The following is a 20,751-nucleotide window of genomic DNA, read 5'->3' as shown; positions in this document are numbered from 1 at the left end:
AACATGGAATGTAGTATTTAAAAGTCAAATAAAAATCCTGGAACTTAAAAGTACATTAAGATTCCAAAATATGAGGTTTTTTTTGTTTTGTTTTTGAGAAAGGGTCTCCCTCTGTCACCCAGGCTGGAGTGCAGTGGCATGATCTCGACTTACTGCAATCTCTACCTCCTGGGCTCAAGTGATCCTCCTGCCTCAACCTCCCAAGTAGCTGGGACTACAGGCATGAACCACCACACCTGGCTAATTTTTGCATTTTTTGTAGAGACGGGATTTCGCCATGTTGGCCAGGCTGATCTTGAACTGAAATGATCCTTCCACCTCGGCCCCCAAAAGTGCTGAAATTACAGGCGTGAACCACCACTCCCGTCCCCAAAAGATGAGTTTTTAAAGCAGATTCAAAATAGACAGTATATTAATAAACTTGTTAAATATTCAGATTGAAGTACACAGAGAAAAAAGGGTGGAAAACAGAAAATGCTGAAAAAGTAGAAAAGACATATGAACAGAGTCAAAAAGTCTAACAGCCAAAAAGTCATAAATGGGAGTTAAATGGAATTATCTTGCTAGAAGATTTTTATATTGTTCATGAGGTAGTAAATTCAAGGTAGATTGTAATAATTCAAGGTAGATTGTAATAAGTTAATTTGGACCAGGCGAGGTGGCTCATGCCTGTAATCCCCGCACTTTGGGAGGCTGAGGCAGGCAGATCACTTGAGGTCAGGAGTTCAGGACCAGCCTGGCCAACGTGGTGAAACCCTGTCTCTACTAAAAATACAATAAAATTAGCCAGGCGTGGTGGCACATGCCTGTAATCCCAGCCACTCAGGAGACTGGGGTGGGAGGATTGCCTGAGCCCGAGAGGCAGAGGCTGCTGTGAGCGAGATCACGCCACTGCACTCCAGCCTGGGTGACAGAGCGAGACTCCGTCTCAAAAAAAAAAGTTAATTTGGAACAAGGTTTGGGGAATAGTAAAATTAATGATTCAAGGTAATGTAATAAGTTAGGGAGGCATATTATAATCTCTAAGGTAATTACTAAAAGTATATAGGATTTAAAAAGTAAGAAGCTAATAGTGGAGGAAAAAATTGATAATAAAGAATATTAGATTGCTTAATATCACTAACCATCAGTGAAATACAGATCAAAGCCACAATAAAATATTAATTACCTCACACCTGTTAGGAGGCTACTATTTTTTAAAAAGATAACAGATGTTGGCAAGGCTGTAGAGAAATTGGAGCCCTTGTGCACTGTTGGTGGGAATGACAAATGATGCAGCTGCTATGCAAAACAACTCTGGTCATTTGGGAAAATGAAAAATCTGGGATTGCTACCTTTAAGATTTATAAATCTGGCACATTGGGGGTCACCATCTGGAGAGGGTTGTTAGTGAGTGAAGCCATTCAGAAAAGCAGAGCTAATGGATGGAAAGAAAGTCTGAATTCTAATACCATCATTTGAACCCCTAGATCCACCCATGCTTGAAGTCCTTCAATTTTCAGTTATACAAGCAGATACATTCCCTTCTTGGCTTAAAGCAGTTTGAAGGAGGTTTCTGTCATTTGCTATCTCAGAGTCCTGACAGGTATACCCAATATGTACTGAATATTTAACAATTGCTTAGATGTAACATAGATTATCAGCTATAATATAAAACAAGTTAATTCACAGACATGAGCATTTGTTGAATCTTACCAAAGATTCCTTTTTTTTTTTTTTTTTTTTTTTTTTTTTTTTTTAAGATAGAGTCTCACTCTGTCACCCAGGCTGGAGTGCAGTGGCATGATCTCAGCTCACTGCAACCTCCACCTCCCGCGTTCAAGCAATTCTCCTGTCTCAGCCTCCCGAGTAGCTGGAACTACAGGCGCACGCCACCACACCCAGCTAATTTTTGTATTTTTAGTAGAGATGGGGTTTCACCATATTGGTCAGGCTGGTCTTGAATTCCTAACCTCAGGTAATCCACCTGGCTCGGCCATCCAAAGTCCTGGGATTACAGGCGTGAGCCACTGCACCCGGCCTTATCAAACATTCTTTGCCCAGGAATGTCAGTTAAATTCAGGTCTGAGACTACTTCATCGATGGAAGAGAAGAGCACCAAAGGTAGTTAAACTCTCGAAATATTCTGATATTGAGTAAGGTGGCATTCAATTAGATCTGATGAATGCACTGGAAATTTGAAATGCAGTATTTCCTCCTGGTTGGGAAGTTATACTAGTATTAATTCTCTGCCCCTACCTTCCACCCTCTTTCCGCACAATCAGACACACACACACACACACACACACACACACTTTCTTCCAACTCAAAATCACTGGCCAGTGATTACATAGGTTACTCACTATGTTTGTTTTGAAAGAGATATTTTTTGGCAAAGATAAAACACAGGCATTCTTATACAAATACGTTTAACTGACTAATATTAGGTGAGTGCTCTAAAGAAATTAACATTTTACATAAAGACACATATACATTTAACATTGATTTCATGCTACTAGAATCATCTTTGGCAAATGGAAAATTGGGGGGTTTTTGGTGGGAAAGGTGTTTGTAAAAATGTTCTGAAAATCCAAATGACAATTAGAATCAAAACACTGGATGACTTCTAAAATATTATTTCCCTAAATAATTACTTTAATGTTTTCTTTCTTTTACTTTAATATTTTTAAAGTATTAATACTTCCACAAGAAAATTTTAATTACTTATTAGGTATAATGATAATCTCAATTTTTGTAACTCTATTTCCAAAAGAATGCAATTCAATCACCTATTTTCAACAGCCAACTTTTCTAAAAAGTCACATTAAGCAATGTCATTTTCCTATGAATTTTTTATTTCTGTGTAATAAAATATGTCCATTTGAAAACATTTACTCATGTGTAACCCACATAATTAAAGTTTAGAGTCCATCAGGTTTTTTAAAATAAGTTTTTTATATTTAGTCAAAATGTGTCAATTTCCTTTAAATTATTATACAAAATGGGTCAAGATGAAAGTAAGACAAATTAATGTAAACTTTTTTCAAGAATTAGTGGGATTAATAACCTTGTAACTATTCTAATATACATCAAACTATACCGATATTGTGAAACTAAGTAGATCTATGTACTTGAATTATGCCAAAAAGTGGTATTTCTAAAAAGTATTTACTGAGCTTTTTGAACGTCCACGGATTTGAATTACATTCATTTTTAGCAGTTAATAAAACATAGTACTTAATGAGAACATGTTGAAATCAGAAAAGCCTAGTAAAATGTCAACCAGAAGAAACAGGGGACCATATAGTTTTAAATAAAATTTAGCATAATCCTGCAGATTATAAATGTAGCACTGAGATATTAAAATGCATATAAGAACAGAAATAAAAACAATACCCTTTTTAGCTGCTGTTCTTTTAAGCTTCTCACTGTCCTTGCAGGCTCAGAAATGAAGTTTTTATAGTTTTCACATATATTCATCCGAGACTGGGCTACCTGCATTGTTCCCTCGAGAAAAGATTTCCAAACGGGATACATGCTCCTAAATTCAAAGAGGGATAGAAAAGCATTAGGCAGGGAACAGGAAGAAAAAGTTGGCTAACATTTGCTCACAGGGCAGCACTGACAGAATAAATCCATGTCTTCTTTAATGTATTTATAATGGTTTATAGGCAATATGTCAGCACACATAAGAAGCAACATGGCATATACTCTATTCTTCTTATAGCTCAGCAATAGGGAGTTTTGATTCACTAGTTATTCTTAATAATGGAGCAAAGTGCTACAAGAATTACAAAGCTAACACTATAAAAATTAGTGAATATTTCAGACTCTCCAAGTCTTTTGCTGTCACAAGGCCATAATTATGAATATCAAGTTTTATTACTTCATTAAGGTATTTTCCTAATTTTACTAATAAGGTAACTGAGGCCCAGAGAGATTTTAGAGTATCACTTTAGGTCATATAAGAAGAAGGTGACACTACTGAGATACAAGATGAAGACTGGGTACCTCTACATATAGTACATTGTCTTTCAACGACATCATTTTACATAAACTGAAGCGGCTGGAAAAATATATCATGAACAACTGTTTATGTGCTTGCAAAGTCTATTTTGTCTGACAAAAGAAATCTATAATAGTGTTGCTCTACATCTGTCTCCCTGTTATAACAATGCTTAGCATCACACTGTGCTTCGGATTCATTCCAAGCAAGTCCCATCACCTTTGATTGATAAATGTGCTCGGCAATCTCAGTCAAGTCAAAGAATTATTAATCCTTTGCTTTTTCTAGCCAATTTCCTCTTCAACCTTCTTTCCTACTTGCTAAATGCCTTAGTCAATTCTAGCATGCTCCTACACTATTTATAAACACAATCGATAATTTATAACAATGGTAGTGCTTTATTTTTTAAAATGAGTCCTTAAAGTGAAATTCTGATAGATTATAATATTCATCTCCTGAGATTTCCCTTTTGTGGGAAATCCATATCAATTTTCAACCACAGCAACATGTGGGACTAAATGCTATACAGAATGCTCACTGTGGTCAACAGATGACAGTGTAGAAGCAAGAAAAAGAAAAATTTCCTGGGTCCCTATCTTAGAAATAAAGAAAAAAACTTGATAAACTATGGTTTTCAATCATGGAGTCTTACAAATTAGTTCATGTAATATACCAGATGAATTAGTTTAGATGGAAATAGTCATTATTTAGGCAGAGGTGTATCACTATCCCTTTGGAAAGATTCAATGTGTTGCACCAGCAAAAACTGTCAGCATAAAAGCACTGATGAAGTTAAGAAGAGCAAAATGAACGCCCTCCATGGCCTCACTGCATGACAACCAATGGAACTTGCAATGTAAACTCACCACAGGCTCTCCCTCCTAAGCAGTCCCAACAATTGATTTTCTTGAAGAATGCACTGAGAGAAAAATTCAGTACTATGATTTGTAACTATTAATTTATACTTAAAATACATTTTAAAATAATAAAGAAAATGAAAAAGAACCATTATGAATTGTGATAGGAAGAAAGAGAGGAAGGGAGAGACCCTTCATCCATGTTCTTCTCTCAGTGTAATACCCTCTTCTCTTTATCCCTTCTCCTAGTTAATAGCTGTTCGCCCTTCCAGTCTTAGTTTAAATGTAATTTCTTTGGGAAGTCTTTCACCATCACCACCAAACCAACCCCCAAACTCAATCAAGTTATTCTTTGTTAGTTGTTCATGGCTCCAGCACTTTTCTTTTAATTATAAATATTTTAATGTAATTGTTTATTAACATCTGTCCCTCTCACTATAGTGAAAGCTCTATGAAGGCAGAGGTATATGTCTTGCTATTGCAAGGACCTAGCAAATAAAGAATGGTTACAATAATATGTGTTGAAGGAGTAAATAAATGAATGGATGAATGTATTAACTATGAAGACTGTACTATAAAAAGACAAATCCTTTCATTAAAAAGATGGTTTAAAAAGAGACCTTTAGAGTTTAGCAGATTTATAGCAGGGAAACATATCCTGAACACTGATATACCATGAAAAGCACAGAATTCAGTCACCAGTCATAAGACCTAAGTTCAACTTCTAGTTTTAACAAAATAATCATAAGTAGCACACTTCACTATACTTTCATTTCCTCAACGGGCAAATGGAGAAATAACAAAAATACCTGCACCACTTACCTCACAGCGCTATTTTAAAAATTAAATGCAAATGATATGAAAATTCATGATACACAGATTCTTTTAAATGAATACATAGTAACAGTAGCAGAATTGTAACAGAAATAGAAGCACTTCTTGTTAACATAATAGTGGTACTCCCAATGGTAGTGGTGTTTTTCATTCCAATTAAGGAAAAATAATCATAGGCCATAGAGTGATTTTTTTTTTTTTTTTTTTGAGACGGAGTCTCGCTCTGTCACCCAGGCTGGAGTGCAGTGGCGCAATCTTGGCTCACTGCAAGCTCCGCCTCCCGAGTTCACGCCACTCTCCTGCCTCAGCCTCTCCGAGTAGCTGGGACTACAGGCGCCCGCCACCATGCCCGGCTAATTTTTTGTATTTTTAGTAGAGACGGGGTTTCACTGTGGTCTCGATCTCCTGACCTTGTGATCTGCCCGCCTCGGACTCCCAAAGTGCTGGGATTACAAGTGTGAGCCACCGCGCCCGGCCGGTCATAGAGTGATTTTTAAAAAATTTTTATTTCACCAGGTTTCATATGAAGCAATTGTGAAGGATAAGAAAAGTATCAGCCAGCGTGGTGGCTCACGCCTGTAATCCCAACACTCTGGGAGGCCGAGGTGGGCGGACTGCCTGAGGTCAGGAGTTCGTGACCAGCCTGGCCAACATGGTGAAATCCCATCTCTACTGAAAATACAAAAATTAGCCAGGCATTATGGCTGGCGCCTGTAACCCCACCAGCTACTCAGGAGACTGAGGCAGGAGAATCGCCTTAACTGGAAGGTGGAGGTTACAGTGAGCCGAGATAGTGCCACTGCACTCCAGCCTGGGCAACAGAGTGAGACTCCATCTCCAAAAAAAAAAAAAAAAAAGTATCAAATACGGTACTTTGCCATTCTACGTATCACATGGTAAGTACTACATTATGTATTTTACATTTATAATATCATTTAATCCTCATCATAACTCTGTAAGATAGGTATTATTCTCATTTTACAGAGGAGAAAATTGAGGCTCCGAGAGGTTGTGAAATTTTTCTAAGGCTACTCACCAGGAAATAGCACCTCCATGGTCATAACCTAGACTCTGCCATTACTAATAACTACTGCTTTGCTCTCATCCCAAGTTCAATCTTCTGATTTCTGACTAACACCTCCTGATTCTACTCACACCCTTTAGAATTCTGACTCTAACAATTACTCAATCCTATAAGAACCCACAATCCAGTTGGTCCTACCCCCTTTCCATTGTCTCTTGCCCCTCTCATAATCTCCCTTTTCAGTTCATTACCCAGCTTAGGTTTCATGGTCTATCCTTATAATCACTCCCTTATGTATGCCCTTATTACTCTTGCCTCTTTCTCTTTCCACCTTTATAACCTACAAGCTCCTACTTTGGTTAAATCTAAAACTGTTTACATCATACCAAAGTATATGGCAGAATGTGCCTGGAGAAAAAGATAATTACGTTGCCTGGTCGCATTTTAAATTGATGTCAAATAAATGCTGGTAACCCCTTAGTGCTACCCAGCAAGGGTACTATATTTCCTTAATCCATTCTTCACCCACCCTTCTACACAATTATTTCCCAACTTCTCTCTTCTCAAACCTCTAATACGACCACACTTTCAGCCAACGGTGGCACTATCAGAAGGCAATGTCCACATGTTCTCACCACATCTGCCAAACTCCTTGTCTCTGCACCCATACATTGTGCCAATCCTCCTATTACTTGCACGAACTACCCGTGCTCTGAAGGCCAACTCCTCACATTTACACCATGTTACACAACCTCTCACTCAAGAATATCAATTCAAAAATCTACAACGTCAGTTTTTCCCTCTCTACTGGAGCATTCTTGTGAGCAAACATGCTATAATACTCCATTTGAAAAATCTCCATCAAACCTCCATTTCTCACCAGCTACCACCCTAATGTCTGCTCTCTTTTATAGAAAAACTCCTTGAAAGAATTATCTAAAATTACTGTTTCTACTTTCTCTCATCTGGGTCTCTCAATTCTATCCAAATCAGACTTTAGTGTCTACCACTCTTCTGAAATTGCTTGCCAAAGTTATCAATGATCTTCCTATGGCTAGTCCAAATAGTTCAACTCTTGATTCTATTACTCAACCTATCAGCAACATTTACCTAGTTTATCCTTCTTGAAATGTTTTCTTCACTTGGCTTCTAGGACATCACTGTCCCTTGGTCTACTCCCACCTCACCAGCCATTCTTTAGTCTCTCCTTTGCCGGTTCCTCTTCATCTCACTGTCCCATAAATACTGGAGTGCCCTCAAGTCAGACCCCAGGCTTCTTCTCTTCTCTAACTACATTCACTCTGTTGAAAATTGTTTTTAAATTTTTATTTTATTTTTATTATTTCTTTTTAGAGATAAGGTCTTGCTCTGTCACTCAGGTGGTAGTGCAGTGGCACAGTCATAGCTGACTGTAGCCTCAAACACCTGGGCTCAAGCAATCCTCCTACCTCAGCCTTCCAAAGTGCTAGAATTTCAGGTGTGAGCCACTGCACCAGGCCTACATTCAGTCTTTAGATGATCTCACTCTATAGATGGCTTTAAAGCCATCTGGTCTCATGGCTTTAAAGAGTATCAATATGCTGACTATTCCTAAACTTTTTTTTTTTTTTTTTTTTTAAAGGCAGCGTCTTGTTCTGTTGCTCAGGCTGGAGTGCACTGGCATGATCACAGCTTACTACAGCCTCGAACTCCTGGGCTCAAGTGGTCCTCCCGCCTCAGCCTCCCAAGTAACTGGGCCTACAGGCATGAACCACTGCATCTGGCTATTTTTTTTTAAAATAGAAATGGTGTCTCACTTTGTTGCTTAATCTGCATCTTGAACTCCTGGCTTTGAGCCATCCTCCTGCCTTAGCCTCCTAAAATTCTGGGATTACATGCATGAACCACTACTCTCAGCCCAATTCCTGTATTTTTAATTCCTGCCCAGACACCTTCCCTAAACCCTAACTGCCTGTTCAACATATCCAACTTGGATATTTAGTAGGCACCTTACACCTAACATGTACAAAACTAAATTCTTGATTTCCCTAAAATCTGCTCTGGCAATCTATCTATTCCATCTCATTGACAGCAACTCAAACCTTCTAGTAGTTGGCTCAAACCCAAAGCCCTGGAATCATCATTGATTCCTCATTTGTCTATCATATCTGCTCCATCAAGAAATCCTCTTTTGCTAGACTTAAAAAATACCATGGAATTTAATTACTGCCAGTCTCCTCCACTGTGACTACCCTGCTTTAAGCCACCCTCACCTTATGCCTAGATTACTGCAACAGTCTCCTACCTGCCCTCTCTGCTTCTGCCTTGTCCCCCAACACCTGTGCTCTGCACATTACAGCAATTGCTGCGCAATCACTTCTTGGCCCTCTGTATTCTCCCTACTATGCTTACTTACTGTTCTTACCACCAATTGGCATATATGTTTAAATATTCGCTTGTTTACTGTTTGTCTTCCCTCATTAGAATGTAGGCTCCATGCAGCAGAAGCTTTGTTTCATTCACTGTTGTATGTTCGGCACAGGGTATGGCATAGCAGGCACTCAATACATATTTACTGGAGGAGGAGAGGAAGGAATGATGGAGCCTAGATTTGAAACCAAATGTGTCTGGCTCCCAAACCTCTGTCTTTTGCTGACATAAGATTGTTCTTAGCCTCAGTAACAATGCTGAACATTAAAAAGGGTCTCTTCATTCTGATATAGTTCATACCAAGACTTATGTATCCTAAGTCCTTTGTACACATCATCTACTATTTTTGTCTCCTATCTTCTGTACTATTATTTACTTATCATTTGTGTTAAAATGACTAACCTTTTAAACTAAAATATATGTATCTTATGACTTTATATCACTATTCTAACTGAAAAATATTTGCCATAATAATTAGGTTATAACTAGTAAAATACAAAACCATTCATCCATATACCACCTAAGTTCATGCCGTGAACTATTTCTTATACGAATATCATATAAAATACCTAGGAAAACCTAGAAAACTTTACCAGAAGAAATTTCTCGTTAAGAAATAAATCAAGGCTGAGCACAGTGGCTCACGCATGTAATCCCAGCATTTTGGGAGGCTGAGGCAGGATTGCTTGAGGCCAGGAGTTTGAGATCAGCCTGGGCAACATAACAAAACCTCGTCTCTACAAAAACAATTTTAAAATTAGCCAAGCATGGTGGTAGTGGTGGCTATGCAGGAGGTGATGTGGAAGGATCACTTGGATCCAAGAGTTTGAGGCTACAGTGAGCCACTTCACTCCAGGTTAGGTGCAAAAGTGAGACCCTGTTTTGAAAGAAAGGAAAGAAGAAAGAAAAAAGGGGGGAAAAAGGAAAGGAAAAGAAAAGAAAGAAATCAAGAAATTCTTAACTGTTAAATTCTTAACAAGATCTTAAGTGTGGAAGAGGTCACACAAAGCTACATATGTGGTAAAACTGCACAGAACTCAATATGCACACACTTATATACACATAAATGAATGCGTATAAACCTAATGAATTCTGAATTAAGTTGGATGACTGTATCACTATCAATTTCTTGGTTGTGATATTATACTACAGTTATGCAAGATATTACCACTGGGAGAACTGGGTGGGGAATGTAAGAGCACTCTTTGTATTTATTATTTCTGATGACTGTATGTGTAGCTACAATTATCTCAAAGTAAAAAGTGTTTAAGATATAACAAACAAAACCACAGGTCTTCCCTAGGCTTAGAAATACACCTTTCTACCGGCATCACATCTCAAGACAACTCCGGAAAATGTGATTAAGGGCTGGCTGCAGTGCCTCACGCCTGTAGCACTTTGAGAGGCTGAGGCAGGCAGATCACTTGAGGCCAGGAGTTTGCGACCAGCCAGGCCAACAAAGTAAAACCCCATCTCTACTAAAAATACAAAAATTAGCAGGGCATGGTGGTGCACACCTGTAATCCCAGCTACTCAGGAAGCTGAGGCACAAGAATTGCTTGAACCCAGGAGGAAAAGGTTGCAGTGGGCCAAGACTGCACCACTGCACTCCAGCCTGGGCGACAGATCGAGACTGTCTCAAAACAAAGAAAAGAAAATGTGATTAAGTTCATAACCTAAGAATAATTTATAGTAACTAATAACAAGAAGAATGGTGTTTTAATAAATGTTCATACACGGTTGTTATTGGCAGTAGAAAGGGAGAATATCCTAAGCCTGCGTAACAGAAATAAAGACAGGGAAAAAGACTGCTTTCAGTCCAGTGGAGGTGTTGATAAGAACTGAAATACAACTGCAACCGAGGTGCCCAAGGGTTGGAAAACCAAGGATGAAAGGAGAAATGGCCAGAGGTAAGTAGAGAGATAGTTTGGTGCCAAGTTTCTTCATGGTTTTGAATATCATGAAAATAAATTTAAATCTATCCCACTGGCAAGGAAAAACAATAGAAGATTTTCAAGCAGGGGAGTGATAGTAGGCCTGTTTTACAAAGATATAAAGACATAGTTTGTGTCATTACAGCAGATGGAATTGTGAAAGAAAGAAATCACATGCAAACGAGCAGCTACTTAACATTCCAGATGTGAAGAGATCTACAAAGAAGGTAAAATTAGAGGCAGCTTTTTGTTTCCCAAGTTGAAAAGTTAATAAAAATATATTATTATTACCAGTTCATAGTCAAGATTTAAAGACAAGAATATAAATAAGCTTACTTAAAAGAGTCATTAGAGAGCTGAGGGACTTTTGAGAAGCATTTACATAGAAAGGAATGAAAACCTGTTCTCAAAAAAAAAAAAAAAAAGGTCCAAGAGAAAGTAGTGTTACAAAAATCTAATGCAAATTGAGGTTGTTTAATGACATTAAATGCTGCATGTATCATCAGATAGGCAAACAATTTAAAAGACTGATTACATGCACTGTTGGTAAAAAATAAAAACAAAGGGACAATTTAAAATCATACTACAGACTGGGTTTGGTGGCTCACGCCTGTAATCCCAGCTGTTTGGGAGGCTGAGGTGGGCTGATCACTTGAGGTCAAGAGTTTGAGACCAGCCTGGCCAACATGGCGAAACTCCATCTCTACTAAAAATACAAAAATTAGCCAGGTATGTTGGCGTACACCTGTAATCCCAGTTGCTCAGGAGGCTGAGGCATGAGAATTGCTTGAACCTGGGAGGTGGAGGTTGCAGTGAGCCAAGATCGTGCCACTACACTCCAGCCTGGGTGATAGAGTGAAAACTGTCTCAAAAAACAAAGTCATACTAGAAAAAATTAAATATATTTATATAGTTTATGGGGAACAATTTCCAATATTAATATTTTAGGGCCAGTCTAGTAGTGATGAATTCCCTAACCTTTTGCTTGTCTGGGAAAGAATTTACTTCTCCTTCACTTATGAAGGATAATTTTGCTGGATACAGTATCCTTGGTTGGTAGTTTTTTTCTCTTTCAGTACTTTGAATATATCATACCATTCTCTCTTGGCCTGTAAAGGTTTCTGCTGAGAAATCTGCTATTAGTCTCATAGCTGTTCCTTGATAGGTGACTGCATGCTTTTTTCTTGCTGTTTTTCGAATTCTCTCTTTGTCTTTGATGTTAGATAGTTTGACTATAATGTACCATGGATAACGCCTTTTTGCATTTCATCTTCTTGGGGGGTCTCAGAGCCTCCAGTATCTGGATGTCTAAATCTCTTGTTAGACTTGGGAAGTTTTTGTCTATTATTTCATCAAATAGATTTTCTAACCCTTCCCTTCCCTCTTTGCCATCTGGGAAACCAATAATGTGTGTATTTGGTCACTTTATGTTGTACCATATATCACAAAGGCTTTGTTAATTCTTTCTTATTTTTCTTCTTTTTGTCTGCTTGGGTTATTTCACAGGACCTGTCTTCAAGTTTTGAGATCTTCTCTTTTGCTTGATCTAGTCTATTGTTGAAGCTTTCAAATGTATTTTGTATTTCATTCAATGAATTCTTCCATTATAGAATTTCTGTTTGGTTCTTTTTTATACCTCTCTCTTTGGTAAATTTCTCATTCATATCCTGAATTGTTTTTCTGATTTCTCTGTACTGTTTTTCAGAATTTTCTTGTATCTCATTGAGATTCTTTAATATCAAAATTTTGAATTCTTTTTCCAGGATTTTATAAATTTGTTTTTTATTGGGATCTGTTACTAGAGAATTATGTTATTCCTTTGGAGTTATATTTCCTTGCTTTTTCATGTTTCCTACATTGATAACTGCACATCTGATGTAATAGTCACTTCTTCCAATTTTTTGAATTTGCTTCTGTAGGGAATGTTTTCCTGAAGATAGATCTATGGTGTTGTTTGGGTAGGGCCCTTTGGCCTTGATTCTGGGTGCTTGCAGTGGTACAGTATCTGTATGATTTCTTTGGCTATAAACAGTGTCAGTGGTGTTTATAATTTCTTCAGTGGTTTTAGGTGCAGTTATTAGTGGGGCCTGTGGTAAAGTTTTGCTGAGGATTGGGACACCAGGTAGGCCAGTCTTTGAGCCCCAGTAGAGGCAGTGGTGAGTTGGCACCAGTAGTCCAGGTGGGCTTCAGGTAGCTTACTCAGATGCTGATAGTTGCAGCAGTGAGCTGGGTGGGTGGGCGGATTCTTGGGCCTCTGGGCAGCTGGCATAAAACAGCAGTGGCAGTGGTGGGACAATCTTCTGGGTCTTGAGCAGTGTATGCTGGTGTTGGTGGTGGCTGTGATGGGGTGGGCAGCTCAGTCTCCAAGCCTGCAGGTGGCATGTGCAGGTAGGTGTCAGCTGTGATTGTAGTGGCAGGGGTGGGTAGAACCAACCTCAAGCCCCCTGGAGGAGTATTCAGGTGCCAATGGTGGTAGAATGCGCTGGGGAATCTCCTGGACCCTAGCCTGTGTGCTCTGGCATGGAGTAGGGATATGAAGCCAGGTTGGGGTGGCTTGTCCTCAGGCTCTCAACAATATGTGCAGGTGCCAGTCATCGTAGGCAGGGGCAGGCTGATCCCTAGGCCACTGGCAGAATGCTCAGGTGGGGGGCAGTAGTGGCTGCACTGCTGCCCTGCCACTGGAGAAGGGAGGGATACCTTCTGAGCTGGAAGCCTAGGCTAGCAGGTGGGGAACATGTGAACCACCTAGGCTAGCAGGTGGGGAATACTTGCCCCAGCATCACTCGCTCCCCAGCAGCACTTACACTGCTAACCTAACAGTGTTAACCCACACCTTGGCCCCAAGGGCAGCAGCTCACACTTCTCTTGTGCTTTAGCCCTAGTGCTGCTGGACCCCAGGATAGTGCACAGTCTGTTGGGGGCAGGGCTCTAAAATAGTGCCTTGCTGCAGTTGCTTAGTTCTCAGAGTGTGTGTGGGACCCAGCATGGGCTCCCTTCTTGGTGTAGTGCCATCACACAATCTCCTGGCAGCTCCCTATCTTAGTTTCAAGGCCCAGGAAGGTTGAAGGGCTCTTCCATGGCCAGCACTGCAGAAGTCTACAGTGGGAATGTGGACCAATGGGGGTCTCTCTTGGCTCCTGACTAATCCCACCTGAACAGGCTACCTTGTTTCCCCTTTCCTTTTTAACTTTAGGTATTTCCTGTCACTTTTCTGTTGAATTCCAGTGTTCTCTCTTGGATGATCTAGTCAACATGTGATTATTCACTCACTAGTTTGGTTTTTCTTAGTGGAGGAGGTACGAAGTGCCCCTAGTCAGCCAGCTTGAAGCCTCTCCCTCCAATATCAACATTTTAAATATATAAACCCTTTGATCCAGCATTTCTCTCTCTAAGAATTTACCTTACAGGTACATTTTCAGTGTACAAAAATATACTTATGTTCATACAGAACTTATTCACTGCAGCATTATTTGAAATACTAATAAACTAAATAACTACAAATAGGGATGTGGATAACAAAAGTATAGTTCATCAATACAATGGCACTAAAGCAGGCATTAAAAAGAATGAGGGACCAGAACATACTGACATGAAGGGATTTCTAAAATAGACTCCTTAAGCGTGTGTGCGGGGAGCAGGGATGTTACAGAGTGCATGTATATAATAATTGCAGTTCTGTTAGAAACAACAAAACTATGTATGTCCATGCGTGAATCACACAGAAAAAAATGTGAAAGAAAAGACCACACACTTGTAATAGCAATTACCCTAGGGGAATAGAAATGTGAATGGAAGATGCTTGGGAAATGATATTCTTTATACTCCTGTCCTGTTTACCTACTTGATAAAAAACATGTATTACTTGGATAAGAATTTAAAACTACCAATGCAAATATACATACGAAAAAGTTAAATGGAAAATTTTAAATGACTAAAACTAAAATAAGCTCCAAATAAACAAAAACATTGGCAATTGTTCTCAGCCTCAATCCTGATCTTTCTATTGTCTTTTTCACAATAGCACCACCATCCTCTCAGTTGCCTAAATGAAAACACCTGGGAGTCATTGTATAATTCTTCATCTCTCTCTCCCCCGCTTCATTCATTCAGTCAGTAAATATTTATCCAGTGCTTTCTATGTTGCAAGAGCTATTTTAAATATGAAGAAAATTGTTTATATATGTAATTTGTCTCAGAACAAATTTGACAAACACAAAAAACAACTCTGCCAAATCATTTGCAAGTCCTCTGGCTTAAGTCTTCTAAATACCTCTGAAATCTTCCTTAAAACTTGATTTCTGCTACAATTTCCTTGGTTCAAATATGAGATGATGAGGAATTAAATTCCTGCCATTCTATCCTTTCTGAATTCTTCCTCACACCCCTCAAATCCACCTTTATACTATCACTAAAGATGATAATGTGATTCCTCTCATGGAAACATTTCAACACCTCCATTACGTTCTGAATAAAAAAGCAAACTCTATACTGTGATATGTAAAGCCCTTTTATGATGCCTACCTATGATGTATCCTTAATCTCCACCACTCCAGTTAACCTCTAACCCACATACTTCACAGTAACCCTACTGAACTGTTACCTAACAGTCACATTTTCTCATGCTCCATGCCTTAAAGGGGCTATTTTCACTTAGAATTCCTTTTACCAAACTGTCTGCCTGGAAAACTCCTGCACATTCTTTAAGACCTGGCTCTACAAGCCTAGGTTTTCTTCTATGGCTCCAATGCCCCTCTCCTACTACCCAATTCTGCAACTGTTTATAGTGGCTATCTCCTGTATGCTTACGAAGGACAGACAGTGTATCTTCTAGTCTCTCTAATCCTAAGGTCTACTTTAACTGCTGACATGTAGTAGGCATTTCATACGTATCCTATGAATAAGAAAGAAAGAATGAATGTGTGTTTAAATAGCTATCTGACCTTGAGTAAGACAAATAACCTGAGACCTGGTTTCCTAGTGTATAAAATGAGAATTATTATATCTACCTCACAGAGCTGTTCTGATAATCATGGGAGATGAGTTCTTAGCACAGTGTCTGCCACATAGTAAATATTTGGTATATCTTGGCTTGCAATACTTTTTAAAATTAGGGTTTATAAGCTAGCCTAGGAGCATAGCTTTTTAATCCTTACTTCTTTGGTAACCTGAATCCTGAATTTTAAATAAACTTGGAATATAACTCCTGGCCTCAAGCAATCCTCCCATCTCAGGCTCCCAAAGCACTGGGATTGCAGGCATGAGCCACCATGCCCAGCCTAACTATAAGTTGGATCCTTCTTTACTGCAAGCAAACTTCTTCTTAGGCTGATTTCCTTATATCAGCAACACTGAATATCCCATGCTCACTGTCACCTCAAGGTTTTGTTCTACTTGCCTCTCTTACCTAGAATTTCATCTCTCCTCTCTTCCTCCTTAGCTGAATTCTGCAGATACAGAAAATCCTTAAGAAAATCTGTGTGGTTTCTTTGTCTTTTTTTTTTTTTTTTTTTTTTTTTTTTTTGAGACAGAGTCTCGCTCTGTTGCCCAGGCTGGAGTGCAATGGTGCGATCTCGGCTCACTGCAAGCTCTGCCCCCTTGGGTTCACGCCATTCTCCTGCCTCAGCCTCCCGAGTATCTGGGACTACAGGTGCCCGCCACAATGCCTGGCTAATTTTTTTTTGTATATTTAGTAGAGACGGGGTTTCACCATGTTAGCCAGGATGGTCTCGATCTCTTGACCTCGTGATCCGCCTGCCTCGGCCTCCCAAAGTGCTGGGATTACAGGCTTGAGCCACCGTGCCCGGCCTTTTTTTGGGAGACAGAGTCTCACTCTGTCACCCAGGCTGGAGGGGAGTGGTGCATTCACAGCTAACTGCAGCCTTGAACTCCTGGGCTCAAGCAATCCTCCTGCCTTAGCCTCCTGAGTAGCTGGGACTACAGGCAAGTACCACCACACCCAGCTAATGTTTGTATTTTTTTGTAAAGATGGAGTCTCGCTATACTGACCAGGCTAGTCTTGAACTACTGGCCTCAAGTGATCCTTCCACCTCGGCCTCCCAAAGTGCTAGGATTATAGGCATGAAGAAAATCTATTAATATTTTTATTTCCTGTTTTGCTTTAATATGCCCTATTGCAATCATACTGTTCTATTATTTATAGCTCTCAAGACACCTTCCATGATATCAGTAGGCCACTGTGAAGAACTACTAGGGTTTCTTATCATATATCCTTCAGTTTTCTAGCTTCATTGCCACATTCTTAAGAAATTATCTGATGTCACTGTGGTTTCGATTTGCATTTCTCTGATGGCCAGTGATGATGAGCATTTTTTCATGTGTTTTTTGGCTGCATAAATGTCTTCTTTTGAGAAGTGTCTGTTCATGTCCTTCGCCTACTTTTTGATGGGGTTGTTTGTTTTTTTCTTGTAAATTTGTTTGAGTTCATTGTAGATTCTGGATATTAGCCCTTTGTCAGATGAGTAGGTTGCAAAAATTTTCTCCCATTTTGTAGGTTGCCTGTTCACTCTGATGGTAGTTTCGTTTGCTGTGCAAAAGCTCTTTAGTTTAATTAGATCCCATTTGTCAATTTTGGCTTTTGTTGCCATTGCTTTTAGTGTTTTAGATATGAAGTCCTTGCCCATGCCTATGTCCTGAATGGTAGAATGGCGATCATTAAAAAGTCAGGAAACAACAGGTGCTGGAGAGGATGTGGAGAAATAGGAACACTTTTACACTGTTGGTGGGACTGTAAACTAGTTCAACCATTGTGGAAGTCAGTGTGGCGATTCCTCAGGGATCTAGAACTAGAAATACCATTTGACCCAGCCATCCCATTACTGGGTATATACCCAAAGGACTATAAATCATGCTGCTATAAAGATACATGCCCACGTACGTTTATTGCGGCACTATTCACAATAGCAAAGACTTGGAACCAACCCAAATGTCCAACAACGACAGACTGGATTAAGAAAATGTGGCACATATACACCATGGAATTCTATGCAGCCATAAAAAATGATGAGTTCATGTCCTTTGTAGGGACATGGATGAAACTGGAAACCATCATTCTCAGTAAACTATCGCAAGGACAAAAAACCAAACACCGCATGTTCTCACTCATAGGTGGGAATTGAACAATGAGAACACATGGACACAGGAAGGGGAACATCACACTCCAGGGACTGTTGTGGGGTGGGGGGAGGGGGGAGGGACAGCAATAGGAGATATACCTAATGCTAAATGACGAGTTAATGGGTGCAGCACACCAACATGGCACATGGATACATATGTAACAAACCTGCACATTGTGCACATGTACCCTAAAATTTAAAGTATAATAATAAAAATGACAGTCATATTGGCAAAAAAAAGAAAAAAAAAAGAAATTATCTGATGTCAATCATCACTGACAATTCAACAGCTTGATTTCATATTCAGACTCTAAACCATGCACTTCAATACTAAGTTCTTAATTACCTCGGATTCTCTGCTATTGTTTGAAGGGTATTTGGTCATAATCCTAACCAGACTGCAAGCTCTGAGGTCACTGACTTCTGGGTCCTTCAACACAAAGGACAACTCCTGAGCGTGAAAGACAATAAATACTTCCAAATTGCCCTCAAAAAAGAAATCAAATTCTTTTTTTTTTTTTTTTGAGCCGGAGTCTCACTCTATTGCCCAAGCTGGAGTGCAGTGGCATGATCTCGCAGGTTCAAGCAATCCTCCTGCCTCAGCCTCCCAAGTAGCTGGGATTACAGGTGCCCACCACCACGCCTGGCTAATTTTTGTATTTTTAGTAGAGACAGGGTTTCATCATGTTGGCCAGGATGGTCATGAACTCCTGATCTCAGGTGATCCGCCTGCCTTGGCCTCCCAAAGTGCTGGGACTACAGGCGTGAGCCACTGCACCTGGCCAAAAGAAACCAAATTCTAAACAAACATACACTTTTAAAATACCAGTAGGTCACTAAGGACACCATCTGTATTCCATTCTCATCCACCTTCATTACAATTCGTATGTGGGATATTAACTAGCCACGTCTAAATCTTTTGTTTATATTTAAAAATACAAACACACTGTATACATATTTCTAAAATAAGTATTGTGCTAAAAAGAAGCTCTTTTCCTTACAATACATTAGAAAGTTTTCCCCCAGTCTCACAAAAACTCCATCTTTCCATATTTAGAATTTATTTCAGAAGTATCAGTGAAGATTGCAGAACATATACGATCTTGTTTCATCACCGTCACAATAATGTGTTTCATCATAGGTCACTCAGCAATTTGTGTTCCAGTGTCACCTGCTGTCTTTAAGTTTCAATTGGGGGTATAATTAATTATATAAAATATAATCTTGGCTTATATAAGACATGAAAATGATCTATTTTATATAGATTACAATCTATTTTAGATTATTCAATGTTATAAAACATTAAAATTTTGATAATTTTGAAATTATATGCAAAAACATAGCAGAGGAAAGAAGTAATTCTTTTAAAAACTAGAGTGTTACATTATCTATATGTGACATAGCTTTAAGTAAAACCATTTCTAAAGAAAATAGGCAAAAACTACTAAGTTACCTGTAATCATTCCGATCATCAGCTTTTACTCCAGGCCAATCTCTCTTCAGGTATTGACTAGCCAACTTCTGGATACCCTGTTAAAAAATACATATTTTTTCTAAAATAAGTATTATGCCACAAAGGAAGCTCTTTTCCTTAAAATACATGACTTAGAAAATCTCATTTTTCCAAACGTAAATTTAATTCAGAAGTGAAAAAAAACAATGATAGGCTGCACGTGGTGGCTCATACCTATAATCCCAGCACTTTGGGAGGCCAAGGCAGACAGATCACTTGAGGTCAGGAGTTTGAGACCAGCTTGGCCAACATGGTGAAAATCTATCTCTACCAAAAATATAAAAATTAGCCGGGTGTGGTAGCATGCGCCTGTAGTCCCAGCTACCTGGGAGGCTGAGGCAGGAGAATCACTTGAATCCAGGAGGCAGAGGCTGCAATGAGGCGAGACTGGGCCTCAGCACTCCAGCCTGGGTGATAGAGTGAGGCTCTGTCTCAAAAAAAAAAAAAAAAAAAAAAAAAAAACCCCAATTAACCAACCAACCAAACAAACAAACAAAAAACAGTGATAAATGGTAGAACACTACAACCTTTTTTCATTATTGTCCAGTCCTCTCTTGTCTCCATTTTTAGGAAAAGGGTGAGTATAAGGATAAGAAAGTCGAAACTTCATTGATATGCCTTTCACTTTTGACTATTTGACTAGCCATAAAAACAAACCACCTCTGGCATGTCACAGGGAACACAGCTGTCCATCTCCACAGAACTCTGATCACACAGCTTACTAAATCTCAGCAGCCAAACTCTCATATACCAGGAAAGAGAAAAACAAATTCAATTTGAAGTAGACAGATATATACTGGCATGTAAAATTAATGAACAAATTTTGGTGCTGTTCCATATTATTAATTCTCAAGACAGATTTTAAGGGTCTTTCTTTTTAAATGATACCGTGGCACAAGTCACTTCAAACAACAAAATAAACTGCTTTACAAAGAAATTTGCCCACTTACTATTATCTACACAACACAAATCTGGATAAAACAGAATGTTTATCTATAATAGGTATCAGGGAGAGGTACAGGGATTTGAATTGAGAAGACCATTTTGTTAAGAATTGATTTT

The 20,751-nt window shown here is 39.0% G+C and overlaps 1 protein-coding gene across 4 annotated transcripts in view; it reads right to left on the bottom strand.

Moving 5' to 3' along the window:
- Window positions 1–20,751, bottom strand: part of FCHSD2 (FCH and double SH3 domains 2) — a 335,209-nt gene that overhangs the window by 180,396 nt on the left and 134,062 nt on the right. For all 4 annotated transcript variants that reach the window (XM_030829076.1, XM_030829079.1, XM_030829077.1 and 1 more), the window contains exons 4-5: window positions 19,630–19,706; window positions 3,376–3,520 (exon numbers count right to left, since the gene is read on the bottom strand). In XM_030829076.1, coding sequence (XP_030684936.1) covers window positions 3,376–3,520; window positions 19,630–19,706 — 222 coding nt within the window. The remainder of the gene's footprint in view (window positions 1–3,375; window positions 3,521–19,629; window positions 19,707–20,751) is intronic.

Source organism: Nomascus leucogenys, chromosome 15 (assembly GCF_006542625.1).
Source record: "Nomascus leucogenys isolate Asia chromosome 15, Asia_NLE_v1, whole genome shotgun sequence".
NCBI classification, from domain to species: Eukaryota; Metazoa; Chordata; class Mammalia; order Primates; family Hylobatidae; genus Nomascus; species Nomascus leucogenys.
Note: the sequence above shows the minus strand (reverse complement) of the source record. Positions and strands in the feature narration are given on the sequence as shown.